General features: G+C 39.3%; 1 protein-coding gene across 2 annotated transcripts in view; it reads left to right on the forward strand.

Moving 5' to 3' along the window:
* Window positions 1–5446: 5446 nt before the first annotated feature.
* Window positions 5447–17293, forward strand: part of LOC138165859 (alcohol dehydrogenase 1-like) — a 22278-nt gene continuing 10431 nt past the window's right edge. The window contains exons 1-6 of one of the 2 annotated variants that reach the window (XR_011169475.1): window positions 5447–5599; window positions 7354–7455; window positions 13507–13645; window positions 16045–16132; window positions 16241–16460; window positions 16659–16956. Coding sequence is in view for 1 of the 2 variants with exons in the window: in XM_069094234.1 (XP_068950335.1) it covers window positions 5582–5599; window positions 7354–7455; window positions 13507–13645; window positions 16045–16132; window positions 16241–16460; window positions 16659–16919 (828 nt within the window). In the remaining variant the exon portion in view is untranslated. The remainder of the gene's footprint in view (window positions 5600–7353; window positions 7456–13506; window positions 13646–16044; window positions 16133–16240; window positions 16461–16658; window positions 16957–17293) is intronic. The other variant, XM_069094234.1, reaches the window with a different exon arrangement.

Below are 17293 nucleotides of genomic sequence, written 5' to 3' on the forward strand. Positions count from 1 at the left end.
ACTTACTGTATGCCAGGAACTGTGGTAAGTACACAGAATACAAAAGCAAGAAAACAGGCTGATCCTGACTTTCAAAGATCTTACATTCTAATGAGGAAAGAAAAGCGATCCAGAGGTGAAATGAGCAGTATGGCTAAAGTTTCTCATGTTAGATAACTTCTAGACCAACTCCGTGATTCTAAGATCCCTGTCTAGAATTGCTATGAGCTTGAAAAGCTGGTGCTTAAGCTATACCAATACGATAAAAAATGGCAATACCAACAATGTTAATTTACATATAACCAAATTCATTTGGAGGAACGAAAAACCTAAATGGGGGGCGAAGGGGGAGTCTGTGGCTTTGAGGCTACATGTGGCCCTCTAGGTCCTCAAGTGCAGCCCTTTGACTGAATCCAGACTTCACAGAACAAATCCAAAAGGATATGAATCACTGAATCAGTGGCAGCAGGGGTAGTTTCCAGACCTCTCAGCTCGCAGATGCCAAAGACAACCTGATAGGTCTCAGGACAGGTCTGTTGCACCAGGGTGAGAAAAGAGCACAGTCCAGCACAGCCCTGAACCCCAGCAAGCCAGGAGCAAGTCATAGGAGTGATTGAATCAAGAGGGACAGCATCAGGGGCTGCTTCTGGATCTCTCAACCCACAGGTGGTAAGGGGGTCATAGAACTGGTCAGAAGGAGATTACAGGGTTCTCTTTGCTAGCCCTGCAGCAGTTCTCTGTTGCTTAGCCCATACTTGAATCTGGGTCACAGTCCTGGATGGCAGTCCTGGGGCAAGGAGGAGTGCTAGAAGAGCAGAGCTTACATCAGAAGTGGAGAGGGGACCCTCCTCACAGTCCCAGGGCAGAAAAGAGTGCTTGTGGTGGCTCACAGACCAGAGCACAAGCTAGGAGAGGAGTAAACACCTATCCTTAGATCATACCACCTTGGAAGAATTGAAAACTTACAGGTCCATAGAAGTATCTCTGAAAATAGCTGCACAAAACCCCTGAAGCTTGAGACAGTTCACCTTCAACACTGGAAGCAGAACCTGACTTTAACAAAGTTAAAACCAAGTAATGGGCTGGGGAAATGAGCAAACGACAGAAAAAAACTCTGACTATAAAAAGTTACTATGGTGACAAGGAAGATCAAAACACACTCAGAAGACAACAAATTTGAAGTTCCTACAGCCAAAGACTCCAAGAAAAAATGTGAATTGGTCTCAGACCATGGAATAGCTCAAAAAGGATTTTGAAAATCAAGTAAGAGAGACAGAGGAAAAACTGGGAAAAGAAATGAGAATGATGCAAGAAAACCATGAAAAACGAGTCAACAGCTTGGTAAAGGAGACACAAAAAATACTAAAGAAAATAACACCTTAAAAAGAACAGACTAGGCCAGATAATAAAAGAGATCCAAAAAGACAATGAGGAGAAGAATGCCTTAAAAAAAAATTATCCAAATGGAAAAAGAGGTCCAAAAACTCACTGAAGAAAACAATTCCTTAAAAATTAGAATGGAGTAAAAGTAAAAACTTGGCAGGGCTCTGGCTTCAACCATCTCCAATACCTGTAAAAAAATGACTCTAAACAAATTTTAAAGCTACAGAACCCACAAAGAGAAAGAGAGAAACAAATCTCCCACTGAAGGCAGCCTGATAGGCTTACAAGAAGGATTTATCACAGCAATCTGGGAGCCAAGTGCAGTCCCCAGTGAACTGTGGTTCCTGCCCCAGGACAGCCCTGACCAGCACCCAGACCAGCCAGAGCAGACTTCAGGAGAGTGAATCACCAGCAGCTATGGCAGTTTCCAGACTCCTCAACCCATAAATTACAAAGAGAAAATAAAAGGTCATTTGGGAATTCTGTTGAAAGGGTGAAGGAACAGCGAGATGTGGCCCCTGCCCCTGGGGTGAGAAGTGGCAGGAGGCATGGTGGTGCCACATGACTGCTTTCAGAGATCCTGGCCTGCAGATAGTAGGAGGACCAAGCAACCATTCAGAGGGTAATCACTCTTGCTTTGACCTGCCTGGATCTGGATCGCAGTCTTGGGTGATGGTCCTGGGCTGTGTGGCCAGTGAGCCAGAGCTTCTGGGGGCTATAGAAAGGAAACTCAACTAATAGCTCTGGCAGCTGCGAAAACCCCAGCAATTTGGGACAAAGCTGTCCCCTCTGTAAGCAGAAATGGCAAAGAGCTCAAAAGTCAAGTAATTGGCAAGATGAGGAAGCACGATCAAAACATACAATCCTTTTTGGGGACAAAAAGGATCAAAGCATGGAACTAGAGGAGGACAATGAAGTCAGAACTCCTGCATCAAAAGCATCTAAGAAAAATATGAGCTGGTCACAGGCCATGGAGGAGCTCAAGAAGAATTTTGAAAATCAAATAAGAGAAGTGGAGGAAAAACTGGGAAGAGAAATGAGAATGATGCAAGAAAAACATGAAAAATGAGTCAACAGCCTACTAAAGGAGACCCAAAAAAAGTATGGAAGAAAATAATACCTTCAAAAAATAGACTAACTCAGATGGCAAAAGAGGCCCAAAAAGCCAATGAGGAGAAGAATGCCTTAAAAAGTTAAATTGCCCAGGTGGAAAAGGAATTTCAAAAACTCTCTGGAGAGAATAAAACCTTCGGAATTATATGGCAGCAATTGGAAGCTAATAACTTTATGAGAAATCAAGATACTATAAAACAGATCCAAACAAATGAAAAATAGAAGGCAATGTGAAATATCTCACTGGAAAAACCACTGACCTGGAAAATAGATCCAGGAGAGATAATTTTAAAATTATTGGACTACCTGAAAGCCATGATAAAAAAAAGAGCCTAGAAATCATCCTTCAAGAAATTCTCCAGGAAAATTGCCCTGATATTCTAGAACAAGAGGACAAAATAGAAATTGAAAGAATTCACCGATCACCTCTTGAGAAAGATCCCAAAAAGAAAACTCCTAGGAATATCATAGGCAAATTCCAGAGTTACCAGGTCAAGGAGAAAATATTACAAGCAGCCAGGAAGGAACACTTTTACTATTGTGGAAACACAATCAGGATAACACAAGATCTAGTAGCTTCTACATTAAGGGATCGTAGGCCTTGGAATATGATATTCCAGAGGTCAAGGGAGCTAGTATTAAAACCAAGAATTACCTACCCAGCAAAACTGGGTATAATGCTACAGGGGAAAATATGGTCATTCAATGAAATAGAGGACTTTCAGGCATTCTTGATGAAAAAACAGAGCTAAAAAGAAAATTTTACTTTTTTTTTTTTTTTGCTTTTTTGGAGGGCAATTGGGGTTGTGACTTGCCCAAGCTCACACAGCTAGTTTTTTTGTGTTAAGTGTCTGAGGCCAGATTTGAACTCAGGTCCTCCTGACTCCAGGGCTGGGGCCCTATTCACTGTGCCACCTAGCCACCCCTAAAAATTTGACAAGAGAAGCATGAGAAGGTAAACAGGAAAAAGAAATCATAAGGAAATTATTAAAGTTGAACTATTTACATTCCTACATGGAAAAATGATAATTGTAACTGATGAGACTTTTCTCAATATGAGGATAGTTGAAGGGAATATATATCTGTGTGTGTGTGTGTGTATGTATGCACAGGAAGGTGTGTGTATAAATATATATGTGAGTGTGTGAATATGTGTGTACATGTGTGCATAGACAGGGGACAGGATGAGTTTAATATGAAGGGACAATATCTTAAAAATAAAATTAAGAAGTTAAAAGAGGAATTTATTGGGAGAAGGAGAAAGGGAGAGATAGATTAGGGTAAATTATCTCATATTAAAGAGGCAAGAGAACATTGTTACAATGGAGGGGAAGAGCAGGATGGTGAAAGAGAATGGGTCAACCTTACTCTCATAGAATTTGGCTTAAGGAGGGAATAACAGACACAATCAATTGGGCATCTTACCCTACAGGAAAGTAGGGGGGAAGGGGATAAAATGGGGGATGATAGAAGGGAGGGCAGATTAGAGGAGAGAATAGTTAGAAGCAAACACATTTGAAAAGCGACAGGGTCAAAGTAGAAAATAGAATAATTGGGGGGTGAGATAGGATGGGGGTAGATATAGTTAGTCTTTCACAGTATAACTACTATGGAAATGTTTTGCATAACTACACATATACAACCTATGTTGAAATGTTTGTCTTCCCAATGGGGGTGGGTGAGGAGGGAAGAAGGGAAAGACTCTGGAACTAAAAGTTTCATAAAACAAATGTTAATGCATGTTACATGCAACTGGGAAATGAGATTTACAGGTACTAGGGTACAGAAATCCATCTTGCCCTACTAGAAGGTTGGGGGGATGGGGGGATATAAGAGAGAATAGATTGGGGGAGGGGGTATTCAATAGGCTTGCTCTTCTGGAGTGGGGGGTAGGGGAGAAACAGGGAGTAAAATTTGTAACTCAAAATCTTGTGGAAATGAATGTTAAAAACTAAAAATAAATAAATAAATTGATTTTTTAAAATTAGAATGGAGAAAATGGAAGCAGTTGACTTATATGAAAAAATCATGAAACAATAAAACAAAATCAAAAAAATGAAAAAATAGAAAACAATGTAAAATATCTTATTGGAAAAACAACTGATCTGGAAAATAGATCTAGGAGAGATAATTTTAAAATTATTGAAAACCATGATAAAAAAAAAAGATTCTACATATCATCTTTCAAGAAATTATCAAGGAAAACTTCACTGACCAGAGGATAAAATAGAAATGGAAAGAATATATCCATTGCCTCCTAAAAGAGATCCCAAAATAAAAATCGCCAGAAATATTATAACCAAATTCCGAAGTTCCCAAATCAAGGAGAAAATATTGCAAGCAGTCTGAAAGATACAATTCAAGTATGGTAGAGTTATAGTCAGGATAACATAAGATTTCGCAGCTTCTACATTAAAGGATTGGAGAGTTTGGAATATGATATTCCAGGGATCAAAGGAGCTAAGATTAAATCCAAGAATCACCCAGCAAAACGGAGTATGATTCATGAGGGGATTCCATGAGGGAACATATCATATCATATCATAGCATAGCATATCATATCATATCATAGATTTAGAACTTCAAGAGACCATCAAGGTCATCTAACCCAACCCTCTTATTTTACAGAATGGGAAACTGAGTCATGGGACTTTGAGGTGAATTTCCTAAGGTCACACAAGTATTGAGTACCAGAGGTGGAATTTAAACCAAGATCTTTTGGCTCTAGAACCAGTGTTTTTTCCAATAATGTCTCCCCTGTTTCATTTAAAAAAATCTTTCCTCATTTTTTTCTCTCTCTATTACCATTCTCATTTATACTCCATCTTACTTTTCAAGCTAGAAAATCTCTACCATTACCTTCCCTCTACCTCAACTCTTTTCTAACTTCTCTGCACCTCCTCCATCATTCTTCTCTCATTTTCTCATCTCTTGATTTTATCACTCCTCTAAGCATACAATTACACAATGTGCAATAAATAAAGAGGCTTGGTGTTTGTAAGAACTATAAATGCAAACACGCCTTTCCTCTCAGCAAGACAGTCAGAAGATTTCTATTTTTCTCCACTACTTTTGAGACAGAAAGGTGAAGCAAGCTAAATTCTCTATGGAAACTGCTGGCAAGGTAAGTAGACAGTTTATTTCTAGAAATGTATCCTCATACTTCAGTTTTATAGATAAACTGGAGAGAAGTATGTCTCATTAATTGAAGAATTATATCATATAAAATCATATTATGTTACATGTACATGCAAGAATGGCTTATTTATACATTGATATAGTCCTGACAAATTTTGTGAGTCAAATTATTATAAAATGTGTATTTTCTTGCAACAAAAGTTCGTGTTACTTAGAGGAAGCCATAAGCAAATACTTTGAATAATTTTAAAAATCTAATTGTCTCTAATTTGCATTGATATCATGAGAGGCTACCTAGAAGGGGAGGCCTGAAGTCAGAAAGATCTGGGTTCAAGTCCTACCATACATACTAGTGGTGCATCCAAAATCACTTCATTTCTCAGGGCTTCAGGTAAGGTAGAGTAGGAGTGTTAGCTTTGGAATCAGAGGACCTTGGTGTCAAATTCTGGTTCTATCACTTACTAACTGCATGGCTTTGGGCCTCACCTTCCTCATCTGTAAAATGAAGGGTTTGGATTAGGTGACTTCCAAAGGTCCCTGACAGTTATGAGTCTATAGCAGGAGAGTTGCTGATCTGCCTTGCAGGAAGGAATTTCCACTTTGGGAATTGACTACAGTGAAAAAAATCACAAATCCACCCACTCTCACCAAACTTGCCCAGAAATTATTATCCAAGGGATCAGTAAGACATTTATCAGACAAAAACAAGTTTAGTAATGATAAGTTTGGAAAACTGATTGTTTTAAGAAAATGAGATCCTAAGGAAAAAAAGGTCCTGCCCTTGGATAAAAGGAAGGGAATATAAAATTCTGAGCATTTTTAGGGGATTTTTTTTCTCAAATGAAAGATAACGTCAATATTTTTATGATTGTACTATGGTGATGAATTCCTGTCTTCTCAATGTTGGCATGGAGGAAGACCTAGCAATCATCCTGTAAAAGTCCAGACTCTTGGTTCTCAATTCTGCTTCCTTGAACACTTAGCCAGTGAAATGAACAATTCACATTCCTATGGCACATTACAATTAACAGACATTTCTGCACACATTATTCCTTTGCGAGTCTCAACAATCTTGTTGTGAGGCACAGGAACAGGGTTCAGTATTCCCATTTCTCAGAAGAACTGAGACTGAGAGAGCTGAGTGACTTATTCAAGGTATTCTAATTTACAAATGGTAGAGGCAGAGTGTGAAATCAGATTTTCAGATTCTAGATCTATTACTCTTTCCCATACACAACACTGTGGAAATGTATGGAGGACACAACTGAAAAACCATCACCCTCAACAAAATCCATCCAGCAGCAAGTATGAGAGGAATCCATGTTCTAAAGTATGTCCCTAACTTACTTTCATGATATAGTATGTATTCGGTGGTACAATGGATGGAGTGTTGGACCTTGAGTCAGAAAGACCTGAATTCAAATGTTAGCCTCTGCCTGCCTCAGTTTCCTCATCTGTAAAATGAGGATAATAATAGCACCTACCTCCTAGGGTTGTTGTGAGAATCAAATGAGAGAATATTTGTAAAGCACTTTCTTGGCACATAGTAGCTTCTTTGCAACTTCTTGTTTCCTTCCTTCAGATCTTTATTTTAATATTTGTCCAAAATGTGCAGGTTAGAAAACCATCCCCAGCTTTAAAAGATACCAGGAAAGACCATCATCATGCCTTTAGCAAAAGGGATGTCAAACATAATTTCAGCTTCTATCAGGATCGTGTTCTATTTTATTAATTTTACAGGTTATCACATGCAGGGCAGCCATTGCCTGGACAAGTAATGCTCCCTTGTCTGTTGAGGAGGTGGAAGTTGATCCACCAAAGGCTGGAGAGGTTCGAATTAAGGTAAAGTTGTTATTTATTATTATCTCCCAATGATTAAAAACTCAATGGGAATTCCTGTCTCAGGAAATGAAGACAGAAGTTTGAGTCTTGTATATGCATTTTTCCATTATTCAAGAGTTCATAGTTGTTTTCTCTTTAGACTGCCTCTCTTGAGTCCCTCTCTCTGCAAGCAACTGATATAAATTCTTTATCATTGAACAGTGTTGGGGTCAGCATTTTTTTTCAGCCAATCAGGAGTCATATTTCCCACCATGTGCATAGCATGAAGCCTAGGGCAATTTTCCAGGGCATTAATGAAAGAGGTATTATATGCAATTCAATCAAAATCAAGAAATGTCATTAATCACTTCTATGTGCAATGCACTAGGGAATATAAAAAGACATTTAAAAATAGAAAAGTCTCTTCCCTCAAGAAGCCTTCACTCTACTTGGAAGATACAACATGTTTACAGATAAGTAAATGCAGCTTAATGTCAGGAGGGAGAGACATAGGACCCCAACAGCCATGGGGGTGAGGAGAAGCTTCCTACAGAAGGTGACACCAGAAATGCACCTTGAAGAAAGTGGAAAGTCTGAAAAGCTATTTTAATACCTTGAACTCTACTATTATCATCATCATTAGCTACTGTTCTTTGGGAGAAAAAACAGACAATGCAAAAATATAAAAGATGGATCACAAAGACTGTCAATTGATCATTTCCTTTCAAAGACATTTATCTGCTTGCTTTACAATGAACAATTGCTTCATTAAATAATCTCGTTTGATTAACATCAATCTTCATTTCCCCAAACTGGTCAGACAAAACCCTGAACATTCATACTTGTAAAGCAAGTGATGCAATAATCTACAATATAGACATATTGACCCAATTTTTTCTAGATACTTAGTTACCAAGGGCAGCTAGGTGGCGCAGTGGATAGAATGCCAGACCTACAGTCAGGAAGATTAAACTTCACGAGTTCAAATCTGGTCTCAGGCACTTACTAGCTGTGTGATCCTGGGCAAGCCACTTAACCCTATTTGCCTCAGTTTCCTCATCTGTAAAAAGAGACGGAGAAGGAAATGGCAAACCACTCCAGTATCACTGCCAAGAAATCCCCAAATAGAGTCATGAAGAGTCAGACAGGATTGAAAAACAACTGAACAAGAGACAAGGTCATTAAACTTGCTTCTTGCTCATGAGGGACAGTTGAATAGAGAGCTGGTCTTGAAAGATCATGTTCAAGCCCCACTTCTGACACAATTTGACTGTGTGACCCTGTATAAGTCGTGAAGCTGTGTTCTAGAAAGCCCTCTAAGTTGTGGGGAAGGTATCAACTTGCATTGGTAAAGTGGTAAAGTAAAAAACACCATCCTAGAGTCTGCTATACCAATGAATCACAGGTTCATTCCCTATCTTAAACCTCTTTATTTATCATTTATATCAGCCATTTTTCATCAACCAAGATGGAATAACCACCATAAAAAGCACTGACATGAGAGTGAATGATAATGAATACTAACTGGTGGAGGAGGGAGGGATGGGAGCATGAAATTGAATGAATTTGATTGGCAAAAGATATATAGAAATTAGAGTTTCCAGAAATCAGTTTCTAGGACTTTCTGTTTCCCTTCCAATAAAGCACCTGGAACTTGTCCATGGATACATTTCAGTTGGTCCATGAACTTGAACAGAAAAAAAAATGCACCTTTATTTTCCCTAACCTCTAATTGAAATATATCATTTTATTCAATTATTTAAAAACATGATTCTGAGATGGGGTCCAAAGCTTCACCAGACTGCCAAAAGTGGGATTTATGGTTCTAAATAGGTTAAGAAGCTCTGATCTACAGGACTTGGACAATAATTAATTATTATTATATAATTAAAAGGGATTTGGGGACTAATTTCTCACAAATGTAATATATATATTCTTCTTTCTGGTATACTTCAGGGGATGAATCTGAGAAAATGTCTATATGGGTTATCCCTCCTAACTGGATTGGAACCAGCCTTTAACCTCTGAGTGGTCAGAGCCAAACAAACAGAGCTGCCAAGAGACAGGAGAGTCAGGACACAAACAGAAGTTTAATTAATTTCAGAGTGAGGAATTGACAAATGCATATGGAAGCTCCCCCTCCCCAAGAAGGAGGGCTTAAGTCTGGGGCCACTTATGTACATGAAAGGGGGTGGCCCACAACACAATCGTTCTTAGACCTTGGGATAGTTCTCAAGGTTGGCATTTCTTGGGAGAATACAAGCATTCTTGAGTCCTGTGGAAACAATCATTGTCTCAAGTCTTATGGATCATGGTCACCCTTCTAGTTACAAAACCAGAACTATGCCAGGAACAAGAGAATGATATCTGTCAGTAATTATGATCATGTGACAGATGGCCCCTGGGAAATAGGAGAAGCTAAATTCCTCAGTGAACACCTGGCACTGGTCCAAGCAATACACTTTGCCAGAGGGTGATATCCTGAGCACAAAGGATTATTGTTATGCCAAGCTCAGGGCACAGCCTGCTTGTTAAGCCTTAGCTCTGGAAAACAGGGTATCTCCAAATTAATTTGACAAAAGAATCCATCTGTGTCTTCTTGTCCTATACAATCTTGCCTGCCTCCTCCCATAAATCCTCCACTAACTATGCCAAGACCCAATGTTGGATTATGTCCACTTTACCTCGACTTCTGTTCCTGCACTGCTAACTGGTACTATAGAAATGATTGAATTGCTCACCAGTCCCACCACAAATTTGTGCTAGCTGATCTCAACCAACTGCTCATTACATTAAGGCAATCCTCCCTAGTTAATTCACTCCACCCACCACCGTGACCATTCCAAACCATTTCATGTCTCCTCAAACCTTTGTCTCCTATTCCACGAGAAAATTCAAAGCAATTTGCCAAAAGTTCTCTCTTCTCCCTTCCTTCTCCTCTCACAGTCCTCAGATGTCTTCTCCCACTATCTCCTCCTTCATCTTCATCCCTTCTCTTGTCAAGTCAAATTTCCACACATGTGCCCTTATCTGCATTGCACCCCATCTTCTCCAGTACACTGCCCCCTCTACAATCCTCAGTCTTTCATGAATCATGTCTCTCCCCAACCACTGCCTACAAGCATTCCTGTGTTTCCTTTATCCTTAAAAAAAAACCCTCACTTGATCCTATTAATCTTAGATCTTTCCTCCCTCTTGTAAATCCTCCCTTATAAATTCCTAGGGAAAAATAATTTACACTCCCTTTATAGTAGCCAAATTGTTAAGTATTGGTTTAGAAGGAAGTCTCTATTGAATGCCCCAGGTATCTAAGCTATTTTGACCAACTTTTGACCAGTGACTTGAATTAAGGTATAAATAGCATAGTTTTCAGATTTTCAAATGACACAATAATCAAAGTTATAGATAACACACTAAATGACAAAATGAAGAAGCTAAAAGACCTTGATAAACTAAAACACTGAGCTTCAATCTCAAATTTTTTTAATTTAATAGGTATAAACACAAAGTCTTAAATTTAGACTCAAAAACTCCATTTCAGAAGTACAAGATGGAGGAAACAAAGCTAGAAGGTAATTTGTGTGAAAAAGATCTGGGGGTTTCAATGGACCTCAAGCTCAATATGATTCAAACAATGTGATATGGCAGCTGAAAAAAATTTAACTGAATCAGCATACAATAAGAGAGTCAGTAATCCGTGATCATGGAAATGAAGCGAGAGTACTCTGCCCGCCATGATTGTTTGAAATAATACATTTACTTTTGGGTGCCTTACTTCAGGAATGGTACTGATAATTTGAAGAGCAACAGGGGAGGAGAGTCAGCTTGAGTCATCCAGGTGAAGATCAGTAAAAGGAACTAGGGATATTTAGCCAGGAGAAGAAAAGATTTGGGGGAAATGGAAGGAGAGTTGATTTCAGGTGTTTGAAGGGATTTTCCATGAAAGAAAAATTAGCCTTACTCTGTTTGCCTCCCAATTGTGAGCTCTGGCTGACTAAAAAAGGTAAGCATATTGGTGGGGTCCCATGAGCTATGCTTTTAGGCACTGAAGCCCTACAGGATGCCTTGTACTATTGGTTATTCAACAAGCATTTACTTTTTCTTTTTCTTTACTTATTTTATTTTTAATTTATGGAATAAAACAAGCTTTTCCATAACACAGTAAAATAAAGATGATTGCACATCAAACTGCAAATCTACTATGCACAACCAACTTGCTATTCCTTTCAAATATACAACAAAATTATCATGTAAATTTCCTTTTGGGTTTTTTGTTTTGTTTTGTTTTGTCTGCCAAAAATAATGACTTTTCCAATGAAGGGCAGGAAAAATGGCTAACAGGGGATTCTTTTTTCTTTACCAGACCTGTAACTTCACTGACATAGAGAATTTTTCCCATTAATAGAGGTTACCACCTACAAGGCAATTCAATTTCAATTATCTTGGTACCTGAAATAAAGTGATTTGCCCAGGGTCACACAGCCATTATATGTCAAAATCAGAGCTTGAACAAAGGTCTTCCTTACTTCTAGGTCATCAACAAGCATTTATTAAGTGCCTACTGTGAGGTCAGGCAGGGCAGCTAGATGGTAAAGCAAATAGATTGCCAGGCCTGGCGTCAGAAAGACCTGAGTTCAAATCCAACCACTGACACTAGCTATGTGATCCTGGGCAAGTCATTTAACCCTATTTGCCTCAGTTTCCTCATTTGTAAAATGAGCTCCAGAAGCAAATGACAAATCAGTCCAATATCTTTGCCAAGCAAATGGGGTCACAAAGAGTCTGACATGATTCAGTAACAACAACATTGGGGTTGAGTTTCTCTAACCTGTTTTATCAGCCATGATATAGGTCAGATCTGTCTGATCAAGCTAAGAGTGTCAACCAATGGGCTGGAGAAAGTACAGGAAATTCACCAGAATCAGAACAGATATGTGGAATTTTCCAATAGCAGTTTCGTTGGCTCTCTTTAGAACCATATGCTTTCCCCGGCTTCCTTATTCATGCCTCAGCCAGGGTAGAGAACAACCATCTGAGAATAACTGGCCCACATAAAGAACAGATGATAGATATCCTAGGGCAGCAAAGTCAGGAGGCAACTGCCTGCACATCATTATTGACAATATAATTTGTAATGCAAAAAGGAGCACTGGAACCCTAGAATCTAGATCCCTAGGACAGTTGCACATTTTGTTGCTGGTCCTCACCTATGGAGGACCAAATCCTAAAATATGTTTAATATAATTTACCATAGTGTATATTTATATAAGCATGCAAATTTATATGCATATATATGTATGCAAACAGCCAGAAAAAAACATTCAAATCTCATCTGTTCAAATTTCCTTGGGAAAATTGAAAAGATGAAATATTGTGGTTTGGGTTGGAATAACTCCTATCACAAACACAATCAATAAATTCACATATGTGGAATTTAAATCCACCTTTCTTATTCCAAATATTAAAGAAGAAAGGCAACAATGAAGACTGAAGGGAAGGACCAGAGTCAAGAGAGACCTGAATTGGAATCCTGCCCCCAGCAGTTGATTAACTGTGGCAAGCAGCCTCTCAGAGTCTCCTTTTCCTTACCTGTAAAAACAAGAAGGGTAAATAATTGCACTAAGGACATCACAGAGTTGTTGTCAGGAAACATTCAAACACTCTTGAAATGTAAGTTGCTCTCATATCTTTTGCCCACTGCAAATGCAAAAACCTATGAATTCACTTCTCTGGATTCCCCAGTGTTTTGTATGTTTGTTTTTGGCGATTGGAGTTAAGTGACTTGCCCAGGATCACACAGTTACTGTGTCAAGTGTCTGAGGCCAAATTTGAACTCAGGTCCTCCTGCCACCAGGGCTAGCTGCCCCTGATTACCCAGTTTTTAAAAACACAAAAAATTTCATATAGATAGAATAAAAAAGAACATCATATATGAGAAGCTTTGAACTTCTATTGTTATAAGATATTTTTAGGATATTATGCAAGTATACACTCTACCAGGTTTCAATGAACCTCTAAAATCACAGGAAGAAAATATTCTACTGTATTTGATGTCATTTAATTGTCATACAGGTTTTATCTTCAGGGATCTGTGGTACAGATAATCACACGCTGGATGGAACATTCCCTGTACCTTTACCTGCGATTTTAGGTCATGAAGGAGCTGGGATAGTAGAAAGCATTGGAGAAGGTGTGAGCAGTGTGAAACCAGGTGAGGATGAAGCCCAAAATGGAGTTGGATGGCTAAAGCTTCACTTTTCTACTCCTCTACCCAAACGATAGATTCTCTACAAAAAGGAAGGAAAAATCTGAAGTAGATTAACATAGATTCTAAAATTCAGATCTGGAAGAGACTAAGAAAGAAGATTATTAGATTGCCAAGTACTCTCTTAGATTATAAACCTTCTCAAGTGTAAAAAAGTATCCCTGTCTTAACTTGCTTTTACACTCAAAAAATACTTCTTGATTCGTACTAAGCTGAATGTAATTTCTCTACATGCAAAGACCATGTCCCTCAAAGAATCTAGGTACCAGTGAAGGAAAGGGAAGTCTGTCTGTGACTGTAAAAGTAAATAATGGTAGAAACTGAGGCAAAAGATTTAAAATGGACCTCACATTTGAACTGTGAAGTGGAAGAATGACACCTAGATCACAGTAGCCTCTATAATTTCCCCTTTTGGATCCTTTGGCAAGACAGTGGACAGTCAGGAAGCCTGCAAGGTGGTCCAGTGGATAGAGCGCTAGACCAGGAGTCAGAAAGACCTGAGTTCTAATCCAGTTTCAGACACTAGATATATGAGCAAGGCACTTAATCTTTGTCTGCCTCAGTTTCCTCAATTGTAAAAGAGGAAGAGTAACAGACCTATCTCACAGGTTTGATATAATGATCAAATGAGAAGATATTTGTCAAGTTTTAGCACAATGCCTGCTATATTGCTAAGTGATTAATAAATGCTTATTTGCTTCCTTTTCCATGTGTCCCATGGAATAAAAGCCCTTGATACTTACCTGCTATTAAAAGCTCAAGAGTAAAACCAAATGTATGCCCCTGAAGTAACAGAGAAGTGAAGATTCCTAGCAGAACTGTGGTCTCCTATGAGGGGAACCATGCTTAGTGCCACCCTGTCCAACCAATACCTGGTGCCCACCTTCAGGAAAAAACAAAAGAGAGTTTTCTAGGTCCTTCTAGCTCCAGCCCCAGAGGGCATCCTGGGATATCCTTCTACCTCTCTGTGGCTGATTTTGGCTTTTAGAATAACTGGCTGCTACTCCCCAGCTCTACCCCTCTGTGGTGAAGGTTCAATATTTTTACAATAGTCCACTGGCAGGTCATAGCTCTGTCAAATCTCAGGGCTCAGAGTCTCTATGCTACTGACTTCTCCCCTTTGTTCATACATACCTTTATCTCATATCAAAGCCTAGAAGGTCAATTCTAGCTTCAAATAGGGAGCAGGCAATGCTTTCCTTTGGGTTTTTCATTCACAAATTCACTCCAGGAATTTCCGTAAGACCAGACCTCCAACTGCTCAGTTGGTCTCCTACTACAAGGTGACACCAGGTATTTACCAAGCCTACCACCTCTGAGCATGGTTTTTTTCTTGGAAATGATCCTCCACAAGAGAATAGAATATACAGTATTCAGAAAGAGACACTGGTCAGAAGCATTAAATGCTGCAGACAGGGCAAGAAAGATGAGTTTTAAGAAGAAGTCATTGAATTTAGCTGGTAAGGGAGCAATTCAAGTGAGGACAGGGTCAGCTGAGTGATGAGTTTGGAAGCCAAATTGCAAGGGGTTGAAAAGTGAGTCATAGGAAGAGAAAGTGGAGGTCAAAATGTAAGCACCTTTTGAGTTTGTTGGTAAAAAGGAGAAGGAAAGAAGGATGGTTTGAAGAGATGGTAGAGTCAAGTAAGGGCTTATTAAAATCGGGGAGATCTAGCCATGTTTAGAAGGAAACAAGCCACTTGATGAGGAAAGACTGAAGATTACAGAGTGAGGGTCTAGGAGTGATTTTAAGGAAAGGCAATCAGAGGACACAGGACTGAAGAAGGTGAAGGGTACAAGAAGATCACCTCAACTTTTTAACTTTTAAATTTTCTTTTTTACTCTAAATTTAGCAATATCAATAAACACAAATATGTTGATATACAAATAAGAACAAAAAAGAGGACTGTATAAGACACTAAATGTTTGTTAGATGCAGAGGTTCTTTTTTAAGTTTGTTAGCAAGCCACAGAAGAGAGGGTGTTCAGAGTCATTAGCCTCCAGCTCAAAAGTTTTTCCAGGGAGTGTAAGACACAGGTATTGTAGTCATTCTTGAGCATGCAGTGGCTTTTCAAGGCTTAAAATGCCAGATAATTGATGTCCATAAAGCCAACAGTTTCTCTTACGTTCATAAAGACATTTGCATGGCCCATAGAGTCTTCCAAGCAAAAAATGCTTGCATTGTTAATGCCAGTTATGTGACAAGCTTTCATACCAGCTATGTGCATTGTTCTTTATTAAATCCAAGGTTTACAACTTACTGAATTACATCCACATTTCTTTTTGATACTGCCCAATTTTTCTCTCCATCCATAGTGATGATCATTTCTTCTGTTTTCCTCCCTTAGGAGATAAAGTCATATTGACGATTCTACCTCAATGTCGAAAATGTGACTCCTGCTTACACGCCAAAGGCAACTGTTGCCTGAAGGAAGAGTAAGTGCCTTCCTTGTCACTAATTCTGCTTACATCTTTACCCATGGCTGATGGAGCTCATTTCTCTTTGTGTGGATCTGTGTCTGTCTGTCTGTCTCCATGAACTAGTATCTTTTCTCCTGTTGGACTGATGCTTGATGGTACTACCAGATTTACATGCAGAGGGAGGAAAGTGCATAATAATTTTGGAGCAAGCACATTTACTGAATACACCGTGATGCATGAGATATCAGTAGTAAAAATTAATGATGCTGCACCCCTGGAGAATGTCTGCGTAATAGCCTGTGGACTCCCCACTGGCTATGGAGCTGCTGTTAATACAGCACAGGTGAGCATGTGTTGGTGGGCAGTTTAGTGAAAGAGCCTTTCCCTAATCAATGCCACGACATGGCTGCACCAACCAAAATGGTCAAGCAAGTAGCCTTGTAAAGACTCAGGCAAACTGTAAAAGAATGTCTGCTATTTTGAGAATGCAGGCATATTCAGCACTGAAATCTCACTAGGAACTTCTGTTTTTTGTGTTCAGGTTACCCCTGGTTCCACCTGTGTTGTCGTTGGCCTTGGAGGTGTTGGCTCTGCAGTTGTTCTGGGGTGCAGAGCAGCTGGTGCTGCCAGGATCATTGGCATTGACATCAATGTAGGGAAATTGGCTAGGGCCAAAGCTCTTGGCGTCACTGATTGCCTTAATCCTCGGAACTTCAAGAAGCCCATCCAGCAGGTGGTGGTGGAAATGACTGGATTTGGTGCTGACTTTACCTTTGAGGCTATTGGGACTATCGAGACCATGGTATGTTATCTGTGGACACAGAGAGAAAGTGTTTTAGGTCAGCAAGTGGCCATATGTTAAACTAATTTAACTTTACCAAAAAGAACTTAAAAGAAAAGTGATAACTAACACACATGAGAAGTTTCCTTTATCCTCAATGTTTTGTGTAATGGAATACTTTTAGATCATTATAACCATGCACTGTGTCCAGTGATATAGCATTATAGTACACACAGATTCAATATAAAGAGGACCAATCCCAGATGCATCCCTATGGGTAGAAAGGGCTGTCACCCACATGTGGCATGGGGATGGCTCCAAAGGAGGAAGAATAGAGATCTCTAGACTCTTCCCCCACCCCAACAAATATTACATCATATGCCTCAAGCAAATTA

Source organism: Petaurus breviceps, unplaced genomic scaffold, assembly GCF_028583685.1.
Source record: "Petaurus breviceps papuanus isolate PSGF00001 unplaced genomic scaffold, PetGlider_PUasm1.0 126, whole genome shotgun sequence".
Taxonomy (NCBI): Eukaryota; Metazoa; Chordata; class Mammalia; order Diprotodontia; family Petauridae; genus Petaurus; species Petaurus breviceps.